This window comes from Oncorhynchus masou, chromosome 12, assembly GCF_036934945.1.
Source record: "Oncorhynchus masou masou isolate Uvic2021 chromosome 12, UVic_Omas_1.1, whole genome shotgun sequence".
Classification (NCBI taxonomy): Eukaryota; Metazoa; Chordata; class Actinopteri; order Salmoniformes; family Salmonidae; genus Oncorhynchus; species Oncorhynchus masou.
Genome location: NC_088223.1, coordinates 45,186,919 through 45,208,729, shown reverse-complemented (window position 1 = coordinate 45,208,729; position 21,811 = coordinate 45,186,919). Strand labels below are relative to the sequence as shown.

Sequence of the window (21,811 nt, the reverse complement as noted above, 5' to 3'; positions counted from 1 at the left end):
AGCAGCGCCTCTTCAACCTCAGGAGGCTGAGGAAATTCGGCTTGTCACCAAAAGCACTCACAAACTTCTACAGAGGCACAACCGAGAGCATCCTGGCGGGCTGTATCACCGCCTGGTACGGCAACTGCTCCGCCCTCAACCGTAAGGCTCTCCAGAGGGTAGTGAGGTCTGCACAACGCATCATCGGGGGCAAACTACCTGCCCTCCAGGACACCTACACCACCCGATGTTACAGGAAGGCCATAAAGATCATCAAGGACATCTACCACCCGAGCCACTGCCTGTTCACCCCGCTATCATCCAGAAGGCGAGGTCAGTACAGGTGCATCAAAGCTGGGACCGAGAGACTGAAAAACAGCTTCTATCTCAAGGCCATCAGACTGTTAAACAGCCACCACTAACATTGAGGGGCTGCTGCCTACACACTGACACTGACTCAACTCCAGCCACTTTAATAATGGGAATTGATGGGAAATGTTGTAAATATATCACTAGCCACTTTAAACAATGCTACCTTATATAATGTTACTTACCCTACATTATTCATCTCATATGCATACCTATATACTGTACTCTATATCATCGACTGCATCCTTATGTAATACATGTATCACTAGCCACTTTAACTATGCCACTTTGTTTACATACTCATCTCACATGTATATACTGTACTCGACACCATCTACTGTATCTTGCCTATGCTGCTCTGTACCATCACTCATTCATATATCCTTATGTACATATGCTTTATCCCCTTACACTGTGTATAAGACAGTAGATTAGGAATTGTTAGTTAGATTACTTGTTGGTTATTACTGCATTGTCGGAACTAGAAGCACAAGCATTTCGCTACACTCGCATTAACATCTGCTAACCATGTGTATGTGACAAATAAAATTTGATTTGATTTGATTTGAGTAAAGCAAAAAAACTGTCTAGGAACTGCTCTGAATCAGCCGTTATGGGGAGCCTAGCTGTGTGGAGAAGGCACTTTTTGTTTCCTTAAGTGTCCTTGCATCAACAACCTTTGAAATGTTTGAATCCTTTATGATGCCATGTTAGTTGTGGATTCAAATAAAGTATTTCAGGTGTGTGTGTGCGCGTGTGTGCGCGTGTGCGCGTGTGCGTGTGTGCGCGTGTAGATTCTGAGGTACTGTACCTGTAGGTTGTGTCCACACTCAGGCTAGCAGCAGCCATGTCAGTGGGAGCGATCCAGGCAGGAAGAGAGGTGCCAGACACCCACTTGGTCCACTCAAACAGACCAGGCTCTATACGGATCTTAGTCTTCCCCTCCTGCTGCAGGCCTGTGGAATAGAATAAAGTAGAATGGAATAGAATAAAATGGAATGGAATACAATAGAATAGTTCATTGTAATCCGAGGAGGAAATTCCTTGTTCATCAGACTGATGATTGTGGTGGATGGTGATGAAATTGATCAGGACATACCTCTAAGGATGTTGTGGGCAGTCTGGACACAGCGCAGCGAGGGAGAACAGTACACAAAATCTATCACCGCTTGGCTCTCCAACAGAGCTTCACCCACAAGGCGGGCCTGAGTGGAGCCGAATACTGTGATTGGACAGTCTTTGTCGTAGTCTCGGAAGCCTCCACTTCTCGTTGGCAAACTAGACGGCATGTTGAGGTTGGAGCGAACATATCGGCCTAGAGTTATGAACGTAAAATAGGAGGCAGACTGATTATCATAATACAGTATGTAAATTAGTACTACAGTAAAGCATATCTACTATTCAATCCAATACATTTCCCCCTATATCCTATCTCCTACTGACCTTTAGCATCAAAGCACTGAGTGATCCAGTGTTTCCCAAACACTACATCCATCCTCTCACCATGGCGACACACAAACAGACTCCTCTTGGGAAGACATGACTGAGTGGTGGGCCTCAGCATCTGGAGAACACAGTTTCATTACACAATTAACACACCGTTCATACACTGTTAATAGCCATTATTAAGTACTATTATTACTATTATTCAATCATGTCTGTACATAAACATTTGAATTCTTATTCAGAGTAGAATAAGCAAGGTTGTACAGCCTTTAGTAATCTAAAAAAAATGCATTGTGAATTTTTTAAAATCAAAAATGTGTTATTTTGTGGCAAATCATTCAGTGTGACACAACTACCTGGACAGGTGGACAGAGGACAGTGAGGCTGGATGGATCTCCAGGGTCGTCAAGAAAACGTCCGTCCAGCTGTCCATCCAATAACAGGCCGCCCACTGCACCCCCAGTGTTGGATGGGGAGACTGGGTTGCTGAAAGAGTGAGATCTTGGGAACAGATATACAGAATCAGGAAATTAACTTAAACCATATCAAAAGTAACAACGCTCTTTTAAAATCGCTACGTTTTGGAGCAGCAAAACAGCAAGCAGAAAGGAAAGGGGACAACTCTACTGCATTAAAAACTCACTTATTTACAGAATCACATCCATAGCAAATCTCTACCCATTGAGTATGAAGCCTTCCTCTACTTACCCATGGAAGACCCAGGTGTCACACTCATCTGCCCGCCTGACATAGTTCTCAGGCAGCAGTCCAGGTAGCCCAGTGCCCAGAGAGGTGCCATAGACCCAGCCCTCGCTGGCACTACTCTGCTCCACGGGGGTCATGAAGATAAAGTCGCCAGGTGCCAGCTCGAGCTCGTCCTCGTTCTGGGGCACGTATGGGTACATCACACGCAGCGTCTGGGGGGGGGGGGTTAGAGGTCAGGTTTCAAACAGGTCACCAATCAGAGAGCAGGGGTCAAATCTAAATTGTATTTAAATATTGCAATACACTTTACAGTAAAACAATACGACGATACAGTAAAACAATACAGCTAGACTAAAGTAAGAGATATATAAAAAGGAAAACAAGAGATCGGTAATAAAGACAAAAAAGAGAGATGAATAACACAACCAGGTCAGAGTAAGGCAGATTGGGGGGGCTGGTGTACCTCGTGGTTGGCAAATCGGATGTCCCGGGAGAAGAGCACGGCCAGCCAATCGCAGCCCAGCGACACGTCCACTCCCTTGGCCAGCTTCTCTAAGGCAGCCAGGTGATTGGTCTGGAAGTGGTAGGCCAGGGTCACATGGAGCTGCTTCTTATGGGGCTCCACGTGCACATCTGAGTTACGGAGGGAGAGAAACAGGAGCATTATAGACACCATTTATATATTTACAGCTATATGGTAATTTATTTTTGAAAGTTCGATAATTGGAGAGAGACCGAAACATCTGAGCACAGAGGAGGAGCATTAAAGACACTTTTGCTGCAATGCTCTCATTTGCCATTTTTCTTTTTCATTCATTATAAGACACAACAGAGACAGAGGTGTATGAGCACAGACATGTGAGCACAGAGGAACAGACACACACTACGTTCCAGGCACTATTATTGCTGGTATTGTCCATTTCTCTCTCATTCATTGCACCACAACACTGTACAGAGACACACAGAAGTATTCCATGCATTATTACTGCTATATTGCAGTTATTGGCCATTTATTGTAATCCAGAACAATACATGTTTACGATGGACTGAATGAATGTATTCTCCACTTCAGCCTCTGGTAGGAGCGCAGAGTGGAGAATACATTCATTCAGTCTATCGTACACACTGAGGCAGAGGAACACAGTTCCCACCCGTCTGTATGACTGCAGTGGCTACAAAAGAGGGACAAATGTACGAAGCATGAAACGTTATTGCTTTCATTCTTAATATGTTGATTGCTATTTTAACAATGGGTGGATCTAATCCTGAATGTTGATTGGTTAAAACAGCATTCCAGCCGGTGTCTATTGCACAAGTTACCAACGTCTATGGCGTTAAAATGGCTATTTACTCTGTTCTATCTGACTGCGCAATCCACTGTCTCATCAGCCTAGCCAGGGCAATTTAAAAACTTGATCTCCACTATAAAAAGCACTGAGACATCTCCCATTTATTTTAGACTAACATTTTGTTTTCAACAGTGGAGATTTGAATAAACCTTGCGGTCTGTCCGATATTTGCAACATTGTTTCAATATTCAAATTCGATCTCTAGCTGTCCCATAATAATGAACGGGTCGGGAGTCGGGACAAGAGACATGCAGGCAGCTTTTATCAGCCAGTCAAAATCATGAATCAGCATAATATTTATGGATATACAGTACCAGTTGAAAGTTTGGATAAACCTACTCATTCAAGGGTTCTTTATTTTGATTATGTGAAGACATCAGAACTATGAAAGAACACATGTAATCATGTAGTAACCTAAAAAAAAGTGTTCAACAAATCAAAATATATTTTATATTTGACATTCTTCAAAGTAGCCACCTTTTGCCTTGATTGCAGCTTTTACACTCTTGGCATTCTCTCAACCAGCTTCATGAGGTAGTCACGTGTAATGCATTTAAATTAACAGGTGTGCTTTTTTTAAAGTTAATTTGTGGAATTTCTTTCTTAACACGTTTGAGCCAATCAGTTCTGTTGTGACAAGGTAGGGGTGGTATACAGAAGATATCTCTATTTGGTAAAAGACCAAGTCCATATTATGGTGAGAACAGCTCAAATAAGCAAAGAGAAACAACAGTCCATCAATACTTTAAAGACATGAAGGTCAGTCAATGCGGAACATTTCAAGAACTTCAACTGCAGTTGCAAAAACCATCAAGCGATATGGGGCTCTCATGGGGACCGCCATAGGAAAGGAAGACCCAGAGTAACCTCTGCTGCAGAGGATAAGTTCATTAGAGTTACCAGCCTCAGAAATGGGCAATTAACTGCACCTCAGATTGCAGCCCAAATAAATGCTTCAGAGTTAAAATAACAGACACATCTCAACAACTGTTCAGAGGAGTCTGCATGAATCAAGCCTTCATGGTCGAATTGCTGCAAAGAAACCACTACTAAAGGACACCAATAATAAGAAGAGACTTGATTGGGCCAAGAAACACGATCAATGGATATTAGACCGGTGAAAATTCAAAGGACTCATCTGAGTCACTGGCTTACTGGTGCTCTTCCATGCCATCCCTAAGAGGGGTGCGTCACTTGAGTCACTGACGTGATCTTCCTGTCCGGGTTGGCAACCCCCCCGGTTTGTGCCGTGGGGGAGATCTTTGTGGGCTATACCTCAGCCTTGTCTCAGGATGGTAAGTTGGCGGTTGGAGATATTTGGTAAGGGCTATTTGACAAAGAAGAAGAGTGATGCAGTGCTGCACCAGATGACTTGGCCTCCCCAATCACCTGACCTCAACCCGATTGCGATGGTTTTGGATGAGTTAGACCGCAGAGTGAAGGAAAAGCAGCCAACAAGTGCTCAGCACATGTGGGAACTCCTTCAATACTGTTGGAAAAGCATTCCAGATGAAACTGGCTAATGCCAAGTGTGTCTAAAGCTGTCATCAAAGCCAAAGGGTGGCTACTTTGAAGAATCTAAAATATTTTAATTTGTTTAACACTTTTTGGATTACCACATGATTCCATATGCGTTATTTCATAGTTTGATGTCTTCACTATAATTCTCAATGTAGAAAATAGTAAAAAGAAAAACCCTTGAATGAGTAGGTGTGTCCAAACTTTTGACTGGTACTGTATACAAAATAACCATCTATAGAAAACAGGTAAAATTTGCAGTCTTTCCAGCTTCAGTTTGAAGTGTTAGCTGTGTTGTTGGCTAGCTCTCGAACCCATTGTCTATGGCAGGTGAAATCTCGCATCATTAGGCCATTGATATGGATGTAGCCAAATAAATACCACTAGAAAACAGCTTAAACAAAATGCAAATACTATGTTGTCTTTCTGGTTGCACTGTTTGACGTGACTGTAACTTAGCTGTAGTTTGCTAGCTAGCAAGGAAAGGATAAGAATGTTGCCAGCATGGTAATGGAACATTTAGAACGATCGATTGGGTCACGTCCATAGATACAGAACAAAAAGACTGAACGATTGGGTCTTGTCTCTAGCAACCGAAACGATAGAACTAACAACCAGCCGGCTTGGGTAGCAACCCTAGATTGTTTCATCCTTCCACAAGTCCCGATACACGTGTGAATAAATTAATCAAAATACCATTTTCATTATTTGACTATGTTGGTAACCCGTTGTATATCCTCCAAACACCTGCTTCTCAGACAGTATCATTTAAATGTATTGTCCAATACATAAGTCCAATATACCTGCTTTAGTAGCCGCCTCCGTAGCAAAGTCAGCGGCAAAGTCCTTGAGCACTTCTGCCACCTGCTCCTCCACAAAGAGGCCTATGAAGTTGGAGGAGGTGTAGAGCTCCAGGGGGAGAGGGTTAGGGAAACGACCCCTCCATGACCCCACTGTAGCCTGTAGGGCCTCACTCAGTGCCTCCACCTTACCGTCCGCACACTGAAGAGAAAGGGTGACTGAGTTAGTTACATGTACAGTATAGTAGAGACAGAGACGCAACTCGGTACACAGTGCTGCATAACACAGAGATTGCACAGATACAGAGCAACGACAGCTGAGTCAAAACCCAGCTAGCAGCGTATACATGCACCATGGCACATAACACAGTAAAACAATGCCAAGAATCCAGGTCAAAGAAACCCAGCCAAGACGTGCAGTCACTGCCAGTACTGACGACAAACAGTCTCACGGTTTGTCCTGAAACAGACAAACAAGGGTCCCCCATTGGTCAGGGCAGTACTCACCATGAAGAACTGGCAGAGGGTGATGTGAGGGAAGATGTTGTGGGCCTTGTTCTTGCCGCAGGTGACCCGTGACTGCTGCCAGAAAGTGCTGAGCTGGTGGAGCAGGGGGCCGCTGGGGCGCAGGTACAACACATACTCCCTGGGGAGAGGGTCGTCCAGAAATGGGTCGTCCACATGAGAGAACAACCTTGGGCGAGGATAAGGGTAGGTGAGGAGAAGGAGAGGGGGAGGTGAGGAGGGATGACGGGAGGGTCAGTACATGGGGCAAATTCAAAAAGTCTCAGAGTGGAAGCACTGATTTAAGATCAGTCTTGCCTTTCAGGTCACAACGAATATGACTATATGGACGAGCGTGGGGGGGCCCGATCCTAGATCAGCATTCATACATAAAGATGCCTTTGAAATATGAGCCTAGGGAACTGGATGTGGGCTACACCCTCAACCAACAACATGAGTCATGTCTTTATAACGAAGTGTCTGTCAAAATAGCCTTTCACTTGACACTACAGTATATTTGTTCATATAACAACAAAAAACATTTTTTCCATTTTATAAAGCAGCACTGTGCAATAATAAAAAGAGTGTGGGGTGAGTGAGTGGTGCATGTTTGTTCCATCACCAGCAGCTAGCAACAGGGTTTGCAGTAAGAGTTACAGCGATGTCCTCATACAGTCTATGGACGGATGTCCTTAAATGTGATCCTCTAAACAGGCCTTCACTATTAAGTCAGGAAGAAGTAAGTAAGGGTGTGTGTGTGTTCAATACCCACCAATCACAGGCTGCCTGCACATTTTTGCCTCCCGTGGACACCAGAGCTTTTAGCCTGAAGAAAGAGAAAGACAGTGTCAAAATCAATAGTGTCTTTTCCAGAGGATGTTTTACTAGAACTTAGTTTATTGGAACTTGTTCAAGAGTTTTGTATTATTACCATGTATCCCTGAACAACAGTACCCAGCACTGTACCACAGCGAGGCCTTGCAGTAGGTATGGCTATAGTTTGCATTTTATATGGCTCTAAATGTCATGATACAGTACAACCACAGTCGGCAAAGTCAACTTCTGTTCATTTGCTTTGGAGAGAGTTTAAATTAAGATGTGAAAACAGGGCTTATTAAAAGGGTTAAATAAATGACTGCTAATGCATGCTAAACACAAGCTAGTTCATTCTTATCACGCGCTAGGGAGGGAGGAGATATCACACGTTAGTTCCTCTTACACTTTATTAGTCATTAAGAAAAACTGTGGCCACTGACCATCTTTAGATCAGCAAAGCCACTGTCCTCACGTCACACGCTTGGAGTGGATGATATTCAGTCGACTGTAATCAATAGCTCCTTACACAACTCTTAACAGACAGGCTTCAATAACACACTTTCCGTGGCAAGATTGGGCAGTTAAGATAGCTATAGCGTTTGACAACATGTATGTTTGTTTGTTTGTTTGTCTTTATGGACGATGTGTATCCATGCGTGTCCGTGTCAGAGAGAAAAGAGTCATTGTGTGCAGTGATAAAAGGCAACAGCTGCAGATGCATTTTCTTCACATATTCAATCATTAATTTCCACAAGAAAAATACAAATGAGTTACTGCTGGGAAATGAGAAAAACATCAGCTAAAACTAAAAGTGGGGAGAAAGTCACTGAGGTCAATTAGAAACATTATTACCTACATCTATGAAGCTACGGTATAAAAAGCTAGCTAACTGTGCCATTTCCCAAAGCCAGTCAGCTAACATCTATGGGATCACTCACTGAGTGAGAAACAGCTAATGACATTAATGAGAGCTTCTCAGATTATAATTAGTGTCTTTTTATAAAACCTCTAAAATCACATGTTCACACTCACAGTAACTCTGTAGGGACTAGAATACCTGCTATGATGATCAGAGACTGTGCCGGGCAGTGCCAGCTGCCACATAACTCAAAGGACTACATATTAACCCAGGATACAAACTGACAACTGGACTACAACTCGGAGGACTTCATTACCCAGAATCCCCACTGACTACGGAACTGGGGATGGTAATTAACTGTGAGCCACATGGACAGAGTTAAGTGGATGGACTCTTATTGACACACACTCCATCTCAGTGTGACACTGTTCTATGTCACATTGTTTCACACCCACCCCAGTCAGCCTGTCCTCAATGTGTCATTTGTACCTGTGAAGGACCTATATTCACACACACACACACACACACACACACACACACACACACACACACGAATAAACACTTCAAGTGAATGACACAGATGAGAACTTTTACACACCGTCACACACGTTCGGACGCAACATACAACACCACGCTGTATCTCGGACTCGAGCTGAGAATAGCAAAAGCACTAGTTTATTTCAGATGACAATAGAACACCATTTGTTTGATGTAATCACAAAGAGGGCCATTGACCGATTCCTTTTCCTGGTTCTCCTCAAGGTTACTTCACTTCCTGCTTCTCTTTCACAGGCTACTTACTGGTCACTTTAATAATGTTTTCATATTTTGCATTACTCATCTCATATGTATACACTATATTCTATCATATTCTACAGTATCTTAGTCTATGCCGCTCTGACATTGCTCGTCCAAATGTGTATACATTCTTAATTCCATTCCTTTAGATTGTGTCTATTGTTAGATATTACTTGTTAGATATTACTGTTGGAGCGAGAAGCACAAGCATTTCGCTACACCCGCAATAACATCTGCTAAACAAGTGTATGTGACAAATAAAATGTTATTTGATGAACTGTATGCATTTAATTTCCGTTAGCAGTGAAGACTATGAAAAGTACTCGTGACTCTGCTATCACCATCAGTGAATGAGGAACAACCATTGTAAGAAGCACCACAGACTAAAATATACTGTCTTTTTTCCCCCATTTCTGTTAGCAGTATAGAAACAACTGAGAAGACTAGTCTACCAATCACCCAGTTTGTGACTCTGCTCTCTTACTTTGAATGCCTCATAACTCATTCACAGACAGATGGTGAGATCAAGTTTGAAGTTGTATTTGTCACATGCAAAATAAGTGAAATGCTTAACATGCAAGCCCTTCAAAAGAGTGCAGCATTCTATATCAAAATAGTATAAAAAAAAAAAAAAACAAGTCACACAAAAATGACAGGTTGATGTAAGCTATATACAGGGTCAGTGCCAGTACCACGTTTACAATGTGCATACTGGAGTAGTTGAGGTCGATACAACGCCTTCATAAACTATTCATACTCCTTGACTTATTTCACAAGTAGTTGTGTTTTTAGAAATAATGTTTGCAAATGTATTGAAAGTGAAATACAGATTTACATCATCATTCAGACCCCCTGAGTTAATACTTTGTAGAAACACCGTTGGCAGCGATTACAGCTGTGAATCATTCTGGGTACGTCTAAGAAAGCTCCACACCTGACTGTGCAACATTTGACCATGATGCTTTTCAAAATTCTTCAAGCTCTGTCAAATTGGTTGTTTATCATTGTTAGACAACCATTTGCAGGTATTCGTAGATTCAGTCAAAACTGTAACTCGGACACTCAGGGACATTCACCGTCTTCTTGGTAAACAACTCCAGTGTAGATTTACCCTAGTGTTTTAGGTTATTTTCCTGCTGAAAAGGTGAATTAATATCCCAGCGTCTGATGGAAAGCAGACTAAACCAGGTTTTCCTCTAGGATTTTGCATGTGTTTAGCTCCTTTCCGTAATAATAATTATAACAATATAGCAGCAACATAAGTGGTGGGTGTGGGCATGGTGGTAATTGTGTGTGTGTGTGTGTGTGTGTGTGTGTGTGTGTGCACAAGAGTGTTAATGTGTATGAGTTGAGACAGTTTGCATTTAGTCAGTCAGAAGCATATGGTCCTTGGTGGGGGTAGGCAGCTATTGTCTATCCGCTTAAAAGTGCAATTGCTTGGGGGGAGGGGGGGGGGGGGGGGGCTGTCTCGGAGCCTGTTGTACCGAGACCAAATACTCCGCTGCCGCCAGCCGGACGGAAGCAGAGAGAGAACAGTCTATGGAAGGGGTGGCTGGAATGTTTGGCTATTTTTCGGCCCTTCCACAGACACCGTTTGGTGTGTACAGTATGTCCTGAGGATAATTCAGTGTGTAGACTAGACACTTCATAAAGAGGTGGAAGCAAATAAGTGTCAAAGACAACACTTACTATTACATTTTTGTTGGCAGTATATGAACTATCCAAGACACAAGCAACCAACCAACCATCGTGAATATGACTATACTCACTGTGTGTGTGTGTGTGTGTGTGTCTTGGCTCACCACCATGTGTGTGTGAATGATTCATAATGGAAGCAGAGCCTGCATCTCAAATGGACCCCTTTTCCATGTATTGTACACTAGTGTTGACCAGGTTCATAAAGCAGTGCCCCATATAGGGAATTAGGTGCCATTTGGGACACATCCAAAGACTCCACTATCACCACTATGTGACCAGACCTCAGAATGAGAAGCTAACAGTGAATGTCGTGCCACTCTGGTGTTCACAGTTGGTGAACTATTTTTACACTAGCCATCCCCACAGAGAGAAAGCCTGCCGACAGAGCAGTGTGCCTGCCTGCCCTGGCTGCTGCTGCCGCAATGCATGCTAGGACAAGAAAGTCCTGATTACCTCACCAGATGGCTCATACAGTCACGTAGAGAAAACACAGACATACGGTCATTTCCATGTAAAATTACCCATGAGCACCAACATATGAAGTTCAAAGGAGCATGTAAAATTGGGTGTGAAATATTTTGCAAAAGTAATTCATATATATACACTAACAGTCAAAAGTTTAAGAACACCTTCTCATTCAAGGGTGTTTATTTTTTTTTACTATTTTCTACATTGTAGAATAATAGTGAAGACATCAAAACTACGAAACACATATGGGATCATGTAGTAACCAAAAACATGTTAAACAAATCAAAATATATTTTAATGTTAAATTCTTCAAATGTGACCAATTACAGGAAACTTGGCATATGTCTCTCGTCATGACTTCACAGGAGAGCCATTACATTTTTTTCATTTTTATCAAAATGCGTTTTTGGGCAGAAATGCCTTCTGGAATATTTGAACTTTCAAGTGCCTTAATAACACACTTGTGTGCCATCTGTAAATATGAATACAAATTGTAAAATTACGAGCCTTGTTGGTTAAACCACAGAAAGAGACAGCAAACTTCCCACTAGCCATGATTGGCTGAGATAATGAATGGGCTGGACATGCTGTGAGAGGAGTTCGGATTGGTCTGCCATATAGTAAGCTTCTGTCTATTTGAGCTGGTGCTAGAGGCGTCACTACAGACCCTGGTTCGATCGGGAGTCCCATACGGCGGCGCACAATTGGCCAAGCGTCATCCGGGTTAGGGGAGGATTTGGCCGGGGTAGGCCGTCATTGTAAATAAGAATTTGTTCTTAACTAACTTGCCTAGTTAAATAAAACTGAGGTACATTTTACCGAAACTCTGTTACCAAACTTTGCATCTTCAGTAAAAATGGGATTTGTCAAATGTTCAGTGCATGGATTTGTATGGTTTGTTAAATTTGGAAATTTATTTTTAAGTGAAAAATATGAGTTTCAGCACAATTCCATTACCATGGAATTGCCCACATGTAGTGAGGGAGACACGTGGAAGCATAGGCCTACACACAAGCACTTTCGAACACACATATACAGTATATTCCACCTTTATTCAAGGGAGAAACTACGCTGAACAAAATAAATTAAACGCAACATGTAAAGTGTTGCTGCCATGTTTCATGAGCTGAAATGAAAGATCCCATTAATTTTCCATACTCACAAAAAGCTTATTTCTCTCAAATTGTATGTACACATTTGTTTACATACCTGTTAGTAAGCATTTCTCCTTTGCAAAGATAATCCATCAACCTGACCCCGTGTGGCATATTAAGAAGCTGATTAAACAGCATTATCATTACATATGTGCACCTAGAGACAAAAGGCCACTAAAAAGTGAAATTGTGTCACAAATACAATGCCACAGATGTCTCAAGTTGAGGGAGCAAGCAACTGACATGCTGACTGTAGGGATGACCACCAGAGCTGTTGCCAACTAATTTAATATTAATTTCTCTACCATGAGCCGCCTCTGTCGTTTTAGAGAATTTAGAAGTATGTCCAACTGGCCTCACAATTGCAGACCATGTGTATGGTGTCGTGTGGGCAATCAGTTTGCTGATGTCAACGTTGTGAACAGAGTACCACATGGTGGCAGTGGGGTCATGGTATGGGCAGGCGTAAGCTACGGACGCTGAACACAATTGCATTGTATTGATGTCAATTTTAAATGGACAGAGATACCATGAAGAGATCCTGAGGCCCATTTTCGTACCATTTATCCACAGCCATCATCTCATGTTTCAGCATGATAATGCATGGCCCCATTTCACAAGGATCTGAACACAATTCCTGGAAGCTGAAATGTCGCAGTTCTTCAATGGCCTGCATACTCAGACATGTCACCCATTGAGCACGTATGGGATGCTCTGGATCAACGTGTACGTCAGCTTGTTCCAGTTACTGCCAATATCCAGCAACTTCGCACAGCCATTGAAGAGGAGTGGGTAAACAGTCCACAATCAACAGCCTGATCAATTCCATGCGAGAGACGTGTCACGCTGCATGAGGCAAATGGTCTGACTGGTTTTCTGATCCACGCCCTTACTTTTTTTTTTAAGGTATCTGCGACTAACAGATGCATATCTGTATTCTCAGTCATGTGAAATCCATAATCCATAGATTAGGGGATAATGAATTTACTTCAGTTGACTGATTTCCTTATATGAACTGTAACTCAATAAAATCTTTGAAATTGTTGCATGTTGTGTTTATATTTTTGTTCAGTATAGATTGATTTCCTATTTCTGCAGGAGATATACTTATGAGATCACAGCGACCCAGAGGTGACCGAGTGACACCAAAAACAAGGAAGACACTGCCCTCACATAAAACATTTGGCACACAATCAAATGAAGTGTGTTAGAACTCGTTTTCTCGATATTCTAACATTCTCAGTACAGCATTCTATGGAAGACACCCCAATGTGGTTATTATAAAGTAGCTAAATCTATGTAAGTGACACTTACAGCGACACAGACTAAAATACTTTGAAGCTTATCATCTCATGAGGATTAGGTGTGAGATAATTTAACTCATTCAGGGGAGACTAGTACACTAATATAACACACACACACACACACACACACACCTGTTAAAATGCTAGCTTGTCACGTTCTCCAGTGTGTGTGCTGGCCAGGTCTGGAGTTATTAACTCCAACCCCATCCATCCCTCACAACTCCTCTAGTCCCTAACAGTGATGGGAGGGAAGAAAAAAAAAATCTGTAGTTACATATCAGGATTTCTCTTTGATGATATAATACATTATATCATATTGACAATATCACAACATACTGTCATTTTTGCTCTAGTTGGCTGTACCTGTACCATATCTCCAGTATTTTTCCTTCATTAGCTAGATCTCAATCTAGTTTTTAAATAGGGAGGCAATTTTTTTTGCGCTCTTATTTCCATGACTGATCAAAACTCGTTTTCTCATGGCTCGTCCTTCTGCAGCCGACATACGGTCAGCGAAATGTTTGCAACATCGAATCGCAATACATATAGAGAGAGAGTCGCAATACAAATCGTATTGGCATTTAAGCATTGTGATATCATATCGTGAGGTCCCTGGCAATTGCAGGCACTAGTCCCTAGCCCCTCTCCTCTCCTCGTCCACCCCGCCCCTCCTCGGTTCCAAGCAGGAACTCAATGATTTATTTATAAACTGCATTTCCTGTTCAAGGCAAGCAAGGGATAAAAAGGTTGGCATGCACTCTGATAATGTACAATCATAGTAGTGGTGTGATGAAAGGGAGTGTGGATTTGTCTGAATGGACACGTTGCATAGCCGTAGTGAATGTATGTTTTTGTTCTTGAATAAAATCACACAACAGGGTCAAACGGGAGGACTAACTGCTTGGTGATAAAGAAGAGATATTTGTGCGAGTACAACATTTAGGAAACACTTGAGGGAGCTCTGTTTACTCACACAACCTAAAAACATACTCATCTGGTTGCATCCCCTTTCAGAATCTGAACTACAGCTCCCCCTGGCCCCTCCCCGACTCAGCCTCTACGGGGAAATTCACATTTCCTGTTTACAAAGCTGCTAGTGTGCACACATCACTCACCACTTATCACACTAACCGTGCAGAGAAAACTCCTTATCCACAACACACAAATCAACTGCAACTCCAAAACTATCAACAGAGGAATTGTCCTTCCCTGTATCTGGCCTGGCTTCTGACTCACCCTTAGACAGCTGAGGTAAGGCTTCACGAACCTGATCCTCATACACCAGCCTGTGTTTGAACTGAACCACACAGAATAAGAGAAGACATCCTCATCCTCTCCAACTTTAGGGCCTTTTTTCAACAGCAGTTACTGAATTCCTGTTGGATGACCTTTCAGAAGAGAATATGTTTAAAAAAAGAAGGTTGAAGAACAACATTCTGTATGCGTCCGAAACGGCACCCTATAACCTACATAGTGTACCACTTTACAGTGCACCCTAAGTGCACTACATTGACCAGGGCCCAATGTAGAGAATAGGTGGCCATTTGGGACAGAGCCTATGTCTCAGTCCCTGTGCTCTGTTGTGCCGTAAATGCATCATCTCCAGCTCCGATCAGTCTCAATGAGACTCACTACATATCCCTACTCACTCAAGGAGGAGTGATGGCACACCTCGCTGTAATGTGCAGAGGTAGGCAGAGCAGTGGGGGAAGAGGAGAGAGGGAGGAAGAGAGAGTTCTAAGACAAAGAGGATAGAGAGGGGGGAGAAAGCAAAGGATATCGAAGACAACAGGAGGGAGACGGAAGAGAGTTAGGCATGCTGATCCTCTGTGCTTAAACCGCACAAAGCCCATTCTGTGCTGTACTGACTGCGAGCTGCTCAAACATCTTCTGAACCCAACAAAAAAGCTCAGCCCACTAATTGGTTGTGTAAGACATATTTTTTATCCAGGGCCAGTATTCATAAAGCCGCTCAGAATACGAGTGCCAATTTGGGATCAGGTCTCCCTCCTGTCCATGTGATCTTATTCATTATCATCTAAAAGGCAAAAGGATCCCTGATCAGCACTCTTCCTCTGAATACAGCCCCGGGTCTCTGGTATGGTGAATTAATTGATTGTGGTTAAAAACTAGGCCTTAACTCTTTCCATTCAGTGTTAGTGTTTCCCTCAGACCATAGTCTCCCCACAAAGCCAACAGTATGATGAACCCCTCTGCCATTGTCTCACACAATCACTCACTTCATAAAAAACTTTTTTTATTTTTTAAGAGGATAGAGGACCATGTGGTCATTCAGGGTAGAGATAGCGGTGGGTGACACCATTTAATATAGAGACAGAAAGAAAAAACATTTCCATCCACAGTTATGAGAGTTAAGTCATAACATAAAACATTTTTTTAAATCACAACAGCTGTGATGGAAACAGGAAGTTTCGGTACAATTTTTAGTAAGTGGTGTGATCTGTGTCTGTAAAATGTATTATGCAAGAAATGGTGGTGGAAACATCTATGTGCAAATATTGATATAATAATCATATCGAAGGAAACTTGGAGTCACAGATTAAATAAATGATGAACTTCACAGGTTGGTGAAAGTGCAGTGATGAGCTTGATGCTCCTTGACAATAAATATTGAGGGTCTTATTCTGGTGACATGATGATGCTTGACAAAAATATCCCATAATAAACTCATGTAGGATAGCCTACCCGCACAACCTGTGAGCTGTTGGCTAGAGGGCACGTGCCAAGACCAGAGTATGCACATTTGCTATTTAACGCAACGCTATTTGACAAAACTAAAATCGGTAGAGTTGATAATGCGATGAAAACACACTGCACATGAGATCTTTTATTCGGTACATAAAAACGGAAGAAAGAAAAGAACAAGCTCACATGGGAATGTAAAAGCAACTACTAGTCCGTCTAACATTGGGAGTCTCCAGGCAGAACACTATACAGCAAGGAGAGATGTGTGTAACTTTATTTTTCATTGGTATAGTTTCTTATCCGTTAGTCAGCACCACCTCATCTAAAAGGGTGTGTGTTCTTTATTTCATTGCCTTTCTCTCCAGAGAGATATGGTAATGTCCTAAATGACACCCCATCACCTATATAGTGTCCTACTTTTGACCAGAACCCTTAAAGGGCCCTGGTCAAAAGTAGTGCACTAAATAGGTGATGGGGTGTCATTTAGGACATTACCATATCTCTGGTGGCTCTGGAGAGAAAGGGAATGAAATAAAGGAGTAGGGTGTAATTTGGGACATAACCATAGCCTAACATCTGTCACACAGAAAGCCGAGTCAAGCTCAAGGCACCAGCAACATTTAATCCATCAGGTCCTCCCTACTCTACTCTAGCCTGGGTAGACCAGACTGAACACTGTACTTAGGTGGTGAGCGAATAGTACAGTCAGGTTTAACCAGGGCTGTGTTCAGTACAATTTTTTCGTTCTGGCACGTTTCTTTTGAAGGGAAACGGTTCTGTACTGAACAACCATTTGAAAAAACGGAATGTGGTTGGGTTGTGAAACGCTTGTCAGCTTGGCCACTGCCCTTGAAATATGTCACTCAATGTTTCAAGCCACACCCGCCGCGGTACATCCGCAAGACTAACCTAATTGTCAAACTGTAGAAATAGTGGCCCTTTACTGAAGTAGCACAACTTCAAAAGACTGGTTAGCTTTGCAAGGGACACAAATAAAAACACTAAATGATACCACCATTAATAACCAAATGTGCTGATGTCAGTGTAGCTATTTGGATATGTTTCCCCTCTGTTGCATAATGCATGAGATGCTGAGTCCACAGAAACAGTAAACACTAGTCTTTCAGTATTCACTTTTAGTTGACACAGAAGAGCCAGAGTAATCAACACAAATATCTCCCCTCAAAGTCTGTCCTCAGTGGCTCAGATCAGGTTACAAATGCATGAAGGCATCACCCCCCCCCCCACCACCACACACACACACCCAAAAAAAAAATGTTTTAAAACCTCTCTCATTTTGATTGTGGTCTAGTCCTTGTGTATGGCTTTAAGCTACAGTATATTACCAATGACACTACAGCTTTCTGACTCAGTACATTGAGTATAGACTTGTCAGCAATCAAACCATACTTATTTTGGAATTCTAAAGAATTCCATCTATTCCAGCAGATCTGAATCTGTCCACCATGCATGTTTGTCTCTGGGGGCCTGATTGCTGAATGCCCACAGTACAGAGCCTCAGCGAGCTATTCTGCAGACAGACAGTCAGTAACCCCCCCCACCCCACCCACACACACACACAAACAAACAAACTAACATCAATATACACATTTGCTTGTAGGCTACATCTAGCAATGTGGTAAACATCTCTACTGGATGTCCCTAGAATGCAACTACAAAGCTTTTAAAAAAAGGAAACAACAGGCGAGAGAGGGAGAGTCTTTGCTAGAGTGTACTTTATACCAATAGTGTTGGATCTGTGACATTCACTTGTATTGATCATATCTTCAATGCAATATCAGATCCCATTGACTGTAGTGACCATAACATTGGCTTTCCTTGTTATTGCCACAAAGTACCAAAGGAAGGGCTTATAGTTATTGATAAAGAGATAATCATGTTTCTCAGGACTCTTTGTTGAAAATGTAAATCAAAATGTATGTTAGTCTGATGTGTATAAGGAGGAGAATCCAGATGAAGCACGGAGTATTTGTAAAATTATTCTTGCTAATTGTTGACAAGCATGCACCTGTTAAGAAAGTGTCAGAGCCCACTGGATCGATGATGAATTGAAAAATTGTATGGTTCAAAGAAATGCAACAAAAAAAAAAGTGGCAAACAAGTCAGGTTGTTCATCTGTTTGGTTGACATACTGTCAATTGAGGAATATATATATATATATATTATTTTTTGGTAAAGTAGGGATAAAGACTTCGGGGCACCTTACATGATAGGGAGTGGCTCCTAATCCATAACTGGATCTTTTATTTCTGAGGCTCAGTATCCGTGAGTTTGCAAATTCTTTCAGTATCTCGCGGGAATTTGGGACTTCACTCATTCTCATGCCGAAATCAGATTAGATACATACAGTGCCATCAGAAAGTGTTCATAGCCCTTGACTTATTTCACAAATCTGTTGTTTCTGTTTTCTGTCCTCTCCAGCACCTGATTAGGAAGGACGCCTATACCTTTGTAGTGACTGGGTGTATTGATACTCCATCCAAAATGTAATTAACTTCACCATGATCAAAAAGATTTACAATGTCTGTTTTTTTTTTACCCATCTACCAATAAGTGCCCTTCTTTGCGAGGCATTGGAAAACCTACCTGATCTTTCTGGTTGAATCTTCGTTTGAAAATCAATGTTCGACTGAGGGACCTTACAGATAATTGTATGTATGTGTGGGGTAAAGAGACGAGGTAGTCATTAAAAAAAATGTTAAACACGATTATTGCACAGAGTCCATGAAACTTATGTTATAACCTCGAAGCTCGGGGGCACTATTTTTATTTTTGGAAAAATAACATCCCCAAAGTAAACTGCCTATTTCTAAGGAACGGATGCTAGAATATGCATATAATTGACAGCTTGGGATAGGAAACACTAAAGTTTCCAAAACTGTAAAAATATTGTCTGTGTGTATAACAAAACTGATATTGCAGGAGAAATCCTGAGAAAAATCCAATCAGGAAGCGACTCTTATTTTGAAACCCCTGTCTTTCTTTCGATCCCTATTGCCCATTGAAAGGGATATCAACCATATTCCCTTTTCTGTGGCTTCCCTAATGTGTCTACAGCCTTTAGACGTAGTTTCAGGCCTTTATTTTGAAGAATGAGCATAAACATCCACATTGCGTAAGTGGTCTGTTGGCTCTGGGTGATTTTTAGGCAAAAAAGAGAGGTAGCCATTTTCTCCCGGTCCTAGTGAAAAGCCAACTGTCCCGGTTGATATATTATTGAATAGATATTTGAAAAACACCTTGAGGATTGATTAAAAAAACGTTTGCCATGTTTGTCGATATTATGGATATAATTAGGAATTTTTGTCTGCGTTGTCGTGACCGCTATTTCCAGTGGATTCCTAGGCATAAAGGATCAAACTAACGGAGGTATTTGGATATAAAAAAATATCTTTATGGAACATTTGCTGTCTCACTGGGAGTCTCGTGAGTGAAAACATCCGAAGCTCAAAGGTAAACAATTAATTTGATGGCTTTTCTGATTCGTGACCAAGCTTCCTGATGCTTAGTGTACATAATGCTATGCTAGGCTATCGATAAACTTACAAAAGCTTGTATTGCTTTCGCTGTAAAGCATCATTTCAAAATCTGAGACGACAGGGTGATTAACAAAAGGCTAAGCTGTGTTTCGCTATATTTCACTTGTGATTTCATGAATATTAATATTTTCAAGTAATATTTTTTGACTGTTGCGCTATGCTATTCAGCGTTGCTGATGACAAATATACCGGATCCGGTATGGGTAGTTCTAAGAGGGCAAGGGGTTGAATAGCTAGCCACATAACTGATGCAACCCTGCTGGCTTTCATTGGACAAGAGCTAGCTTGGCTGGCGAGCTAGGTAGCTAACACTAGCTAGATAACATGAGCTGATCATCATGTAGCAGCCTGTGCTGACTAGCGTCGTTAGCATGCTAAAATTAGTTAGCTAGCTATCAAAAAAAAAGGAAATTGTACTGAACGCATGACAAAATAATGTTTCAACATTGTAGTTGCTATTGATGCTTTGGTTGTTGTTTTTTTTGCTTAGTGACATTGTGAAAATCATAATTTTGCCATTTAACAAAATTGAACTACCGGTATGTTTCTAGGAAGTCCTATAACTACCGGTATAAGAAGTCCTAAATCCCTGAGATAATTTGTGCGGAGAGGGAGCCTCAGAAATAAAAGATCCAGTCTAGCATTAGGAGACACCATAAGTGATATTATGGGAAGAAAACCCAAATAATCTCCATAGTTTAGCGATGGGTCATTTATAACGAAACCTTTTGATATAGCCAGTCATTTCAATGATTATTTCACCGGTAAAGTGGCCAAACTGAGAAGTGAAACTAAAACATTGAACCACCATATTTGTGTATTGAAGATCTATTAATGAAAGAATGATTGCCGCTTTAAATTTAGTCAAGTTTGTGTGGAAGAGGTGGAAAAACAGTTGTCATCAATAATGGAAAGCCACCAGGTATAGACAACCTAGATGGGAAATTGAGAATGCGAGCAGACTGTATAGCCACCCCTATTTGTCATGTCTTGAACCAAAGCCTAAAGAATGGCACTGGAGGGGAAGGCTGCCGTTTTACGGTACCCTAACTAATTGTGCTGTTGTGTGTGTTTTTTCACATGGTTTGTAACTTATTTTGTATATGTTGATGCTACCGTCTCTTATCACCGAAGAGAGCTTCTGGATATCATAACAACAATTATTCACCTTGAACTGGACAAAGGTTTTTTCTTTAATGAGTCGGAAGTGAAGGATATAATGTTGCTCCCAGACAAAGCCCAAATCCCCGTCATACACATTAAGAAAATAAGGAAATAGAGGGCGTGGAAATCATGGTGCCTTGTGAGAATTCGTTGGCGAGTGGGTAACCCGCCTCTAACATCCATTCTATTAACCAACGTGCAATCACTGGAAAATAAACTGGATGAGCGCCGTTCGAGACTATCCTACCAACTGGACATTAAAACCTGTGATATCTTATGTTTCACCAAGTCGTGGCTGAATGACAAGGATAATATACAGTTGGGTTTTCCGTGCATCGGCAGGACAGAACAGCTACGTCCGGTAAGACGATGGGTGGGGGTGTGGGTCTATGTCAAAAACAGCTGGTGCGCAACGTCTAATATTAAGGTCATCTCGAGGCATTGCTCGCCTGAGGTAGAATACCTCATGATAAGCTGTAGACCACACTATCTACCAAGAGTGTATCTATATTTTTCATAGCAGTCTATTTACCACCAAACCAAGGCTGGTAGTAAGACCACACTCAATGAGCTGTATAAGGCCAAAAGCAAACAAGAAAATGCTCATCCAGAAG

At 41.8% G+C, this 21,811-nt stretch overlaps 1 protein-coding gene across 1 annotated transcript in view; it reads right to left on the bottom strand.

The window, feature by feature from the left end:
* Nucleotides 1-21,811, bottom strand: part of ubash3ba (ubiquitin associated and SH3 domain containing Ba) — a 68,953-nt gene that overhangs the window by 16,587 nt on the left and 30,555 nt on the right. The window contains exons 2-10 of the mRNA XM_064980742.1: nt 7,443-7,496; nt 6,674-6,860; nt 6,170-6,368; nt 2,963-3,132; nt 2,503-2,711; nt 2,151-2,295; nt 1,792-1,912; nt 1,448-1,663; nt 1,160-1,304 (exon numbers count right to left, since the gene is read on the bottom strand). Coding sequence (XP_064836814.1) covers nt 1,160-1,304; nt 1,448-1,663; nt 1,792-1,912; nt 2,151-2,295; nt 2,503-2,711; nt 2,963-3,132; nt 6,170-6,368; nt 6,674-6,860; nt 7,443-7,496 — 1,446 coding nt within the window. The remainder of the gene's footprint in view (nt 1-1,159; nt 1,305-1,447; nt 1,664-1,791; nt 1,913-2,150; nt 2,296-2,502; nt 2,712-2,962; nt 3,133-6,169; nt 6,369-6,673; nt 6,861-7,442; nt 7,497-21,811) is intronic.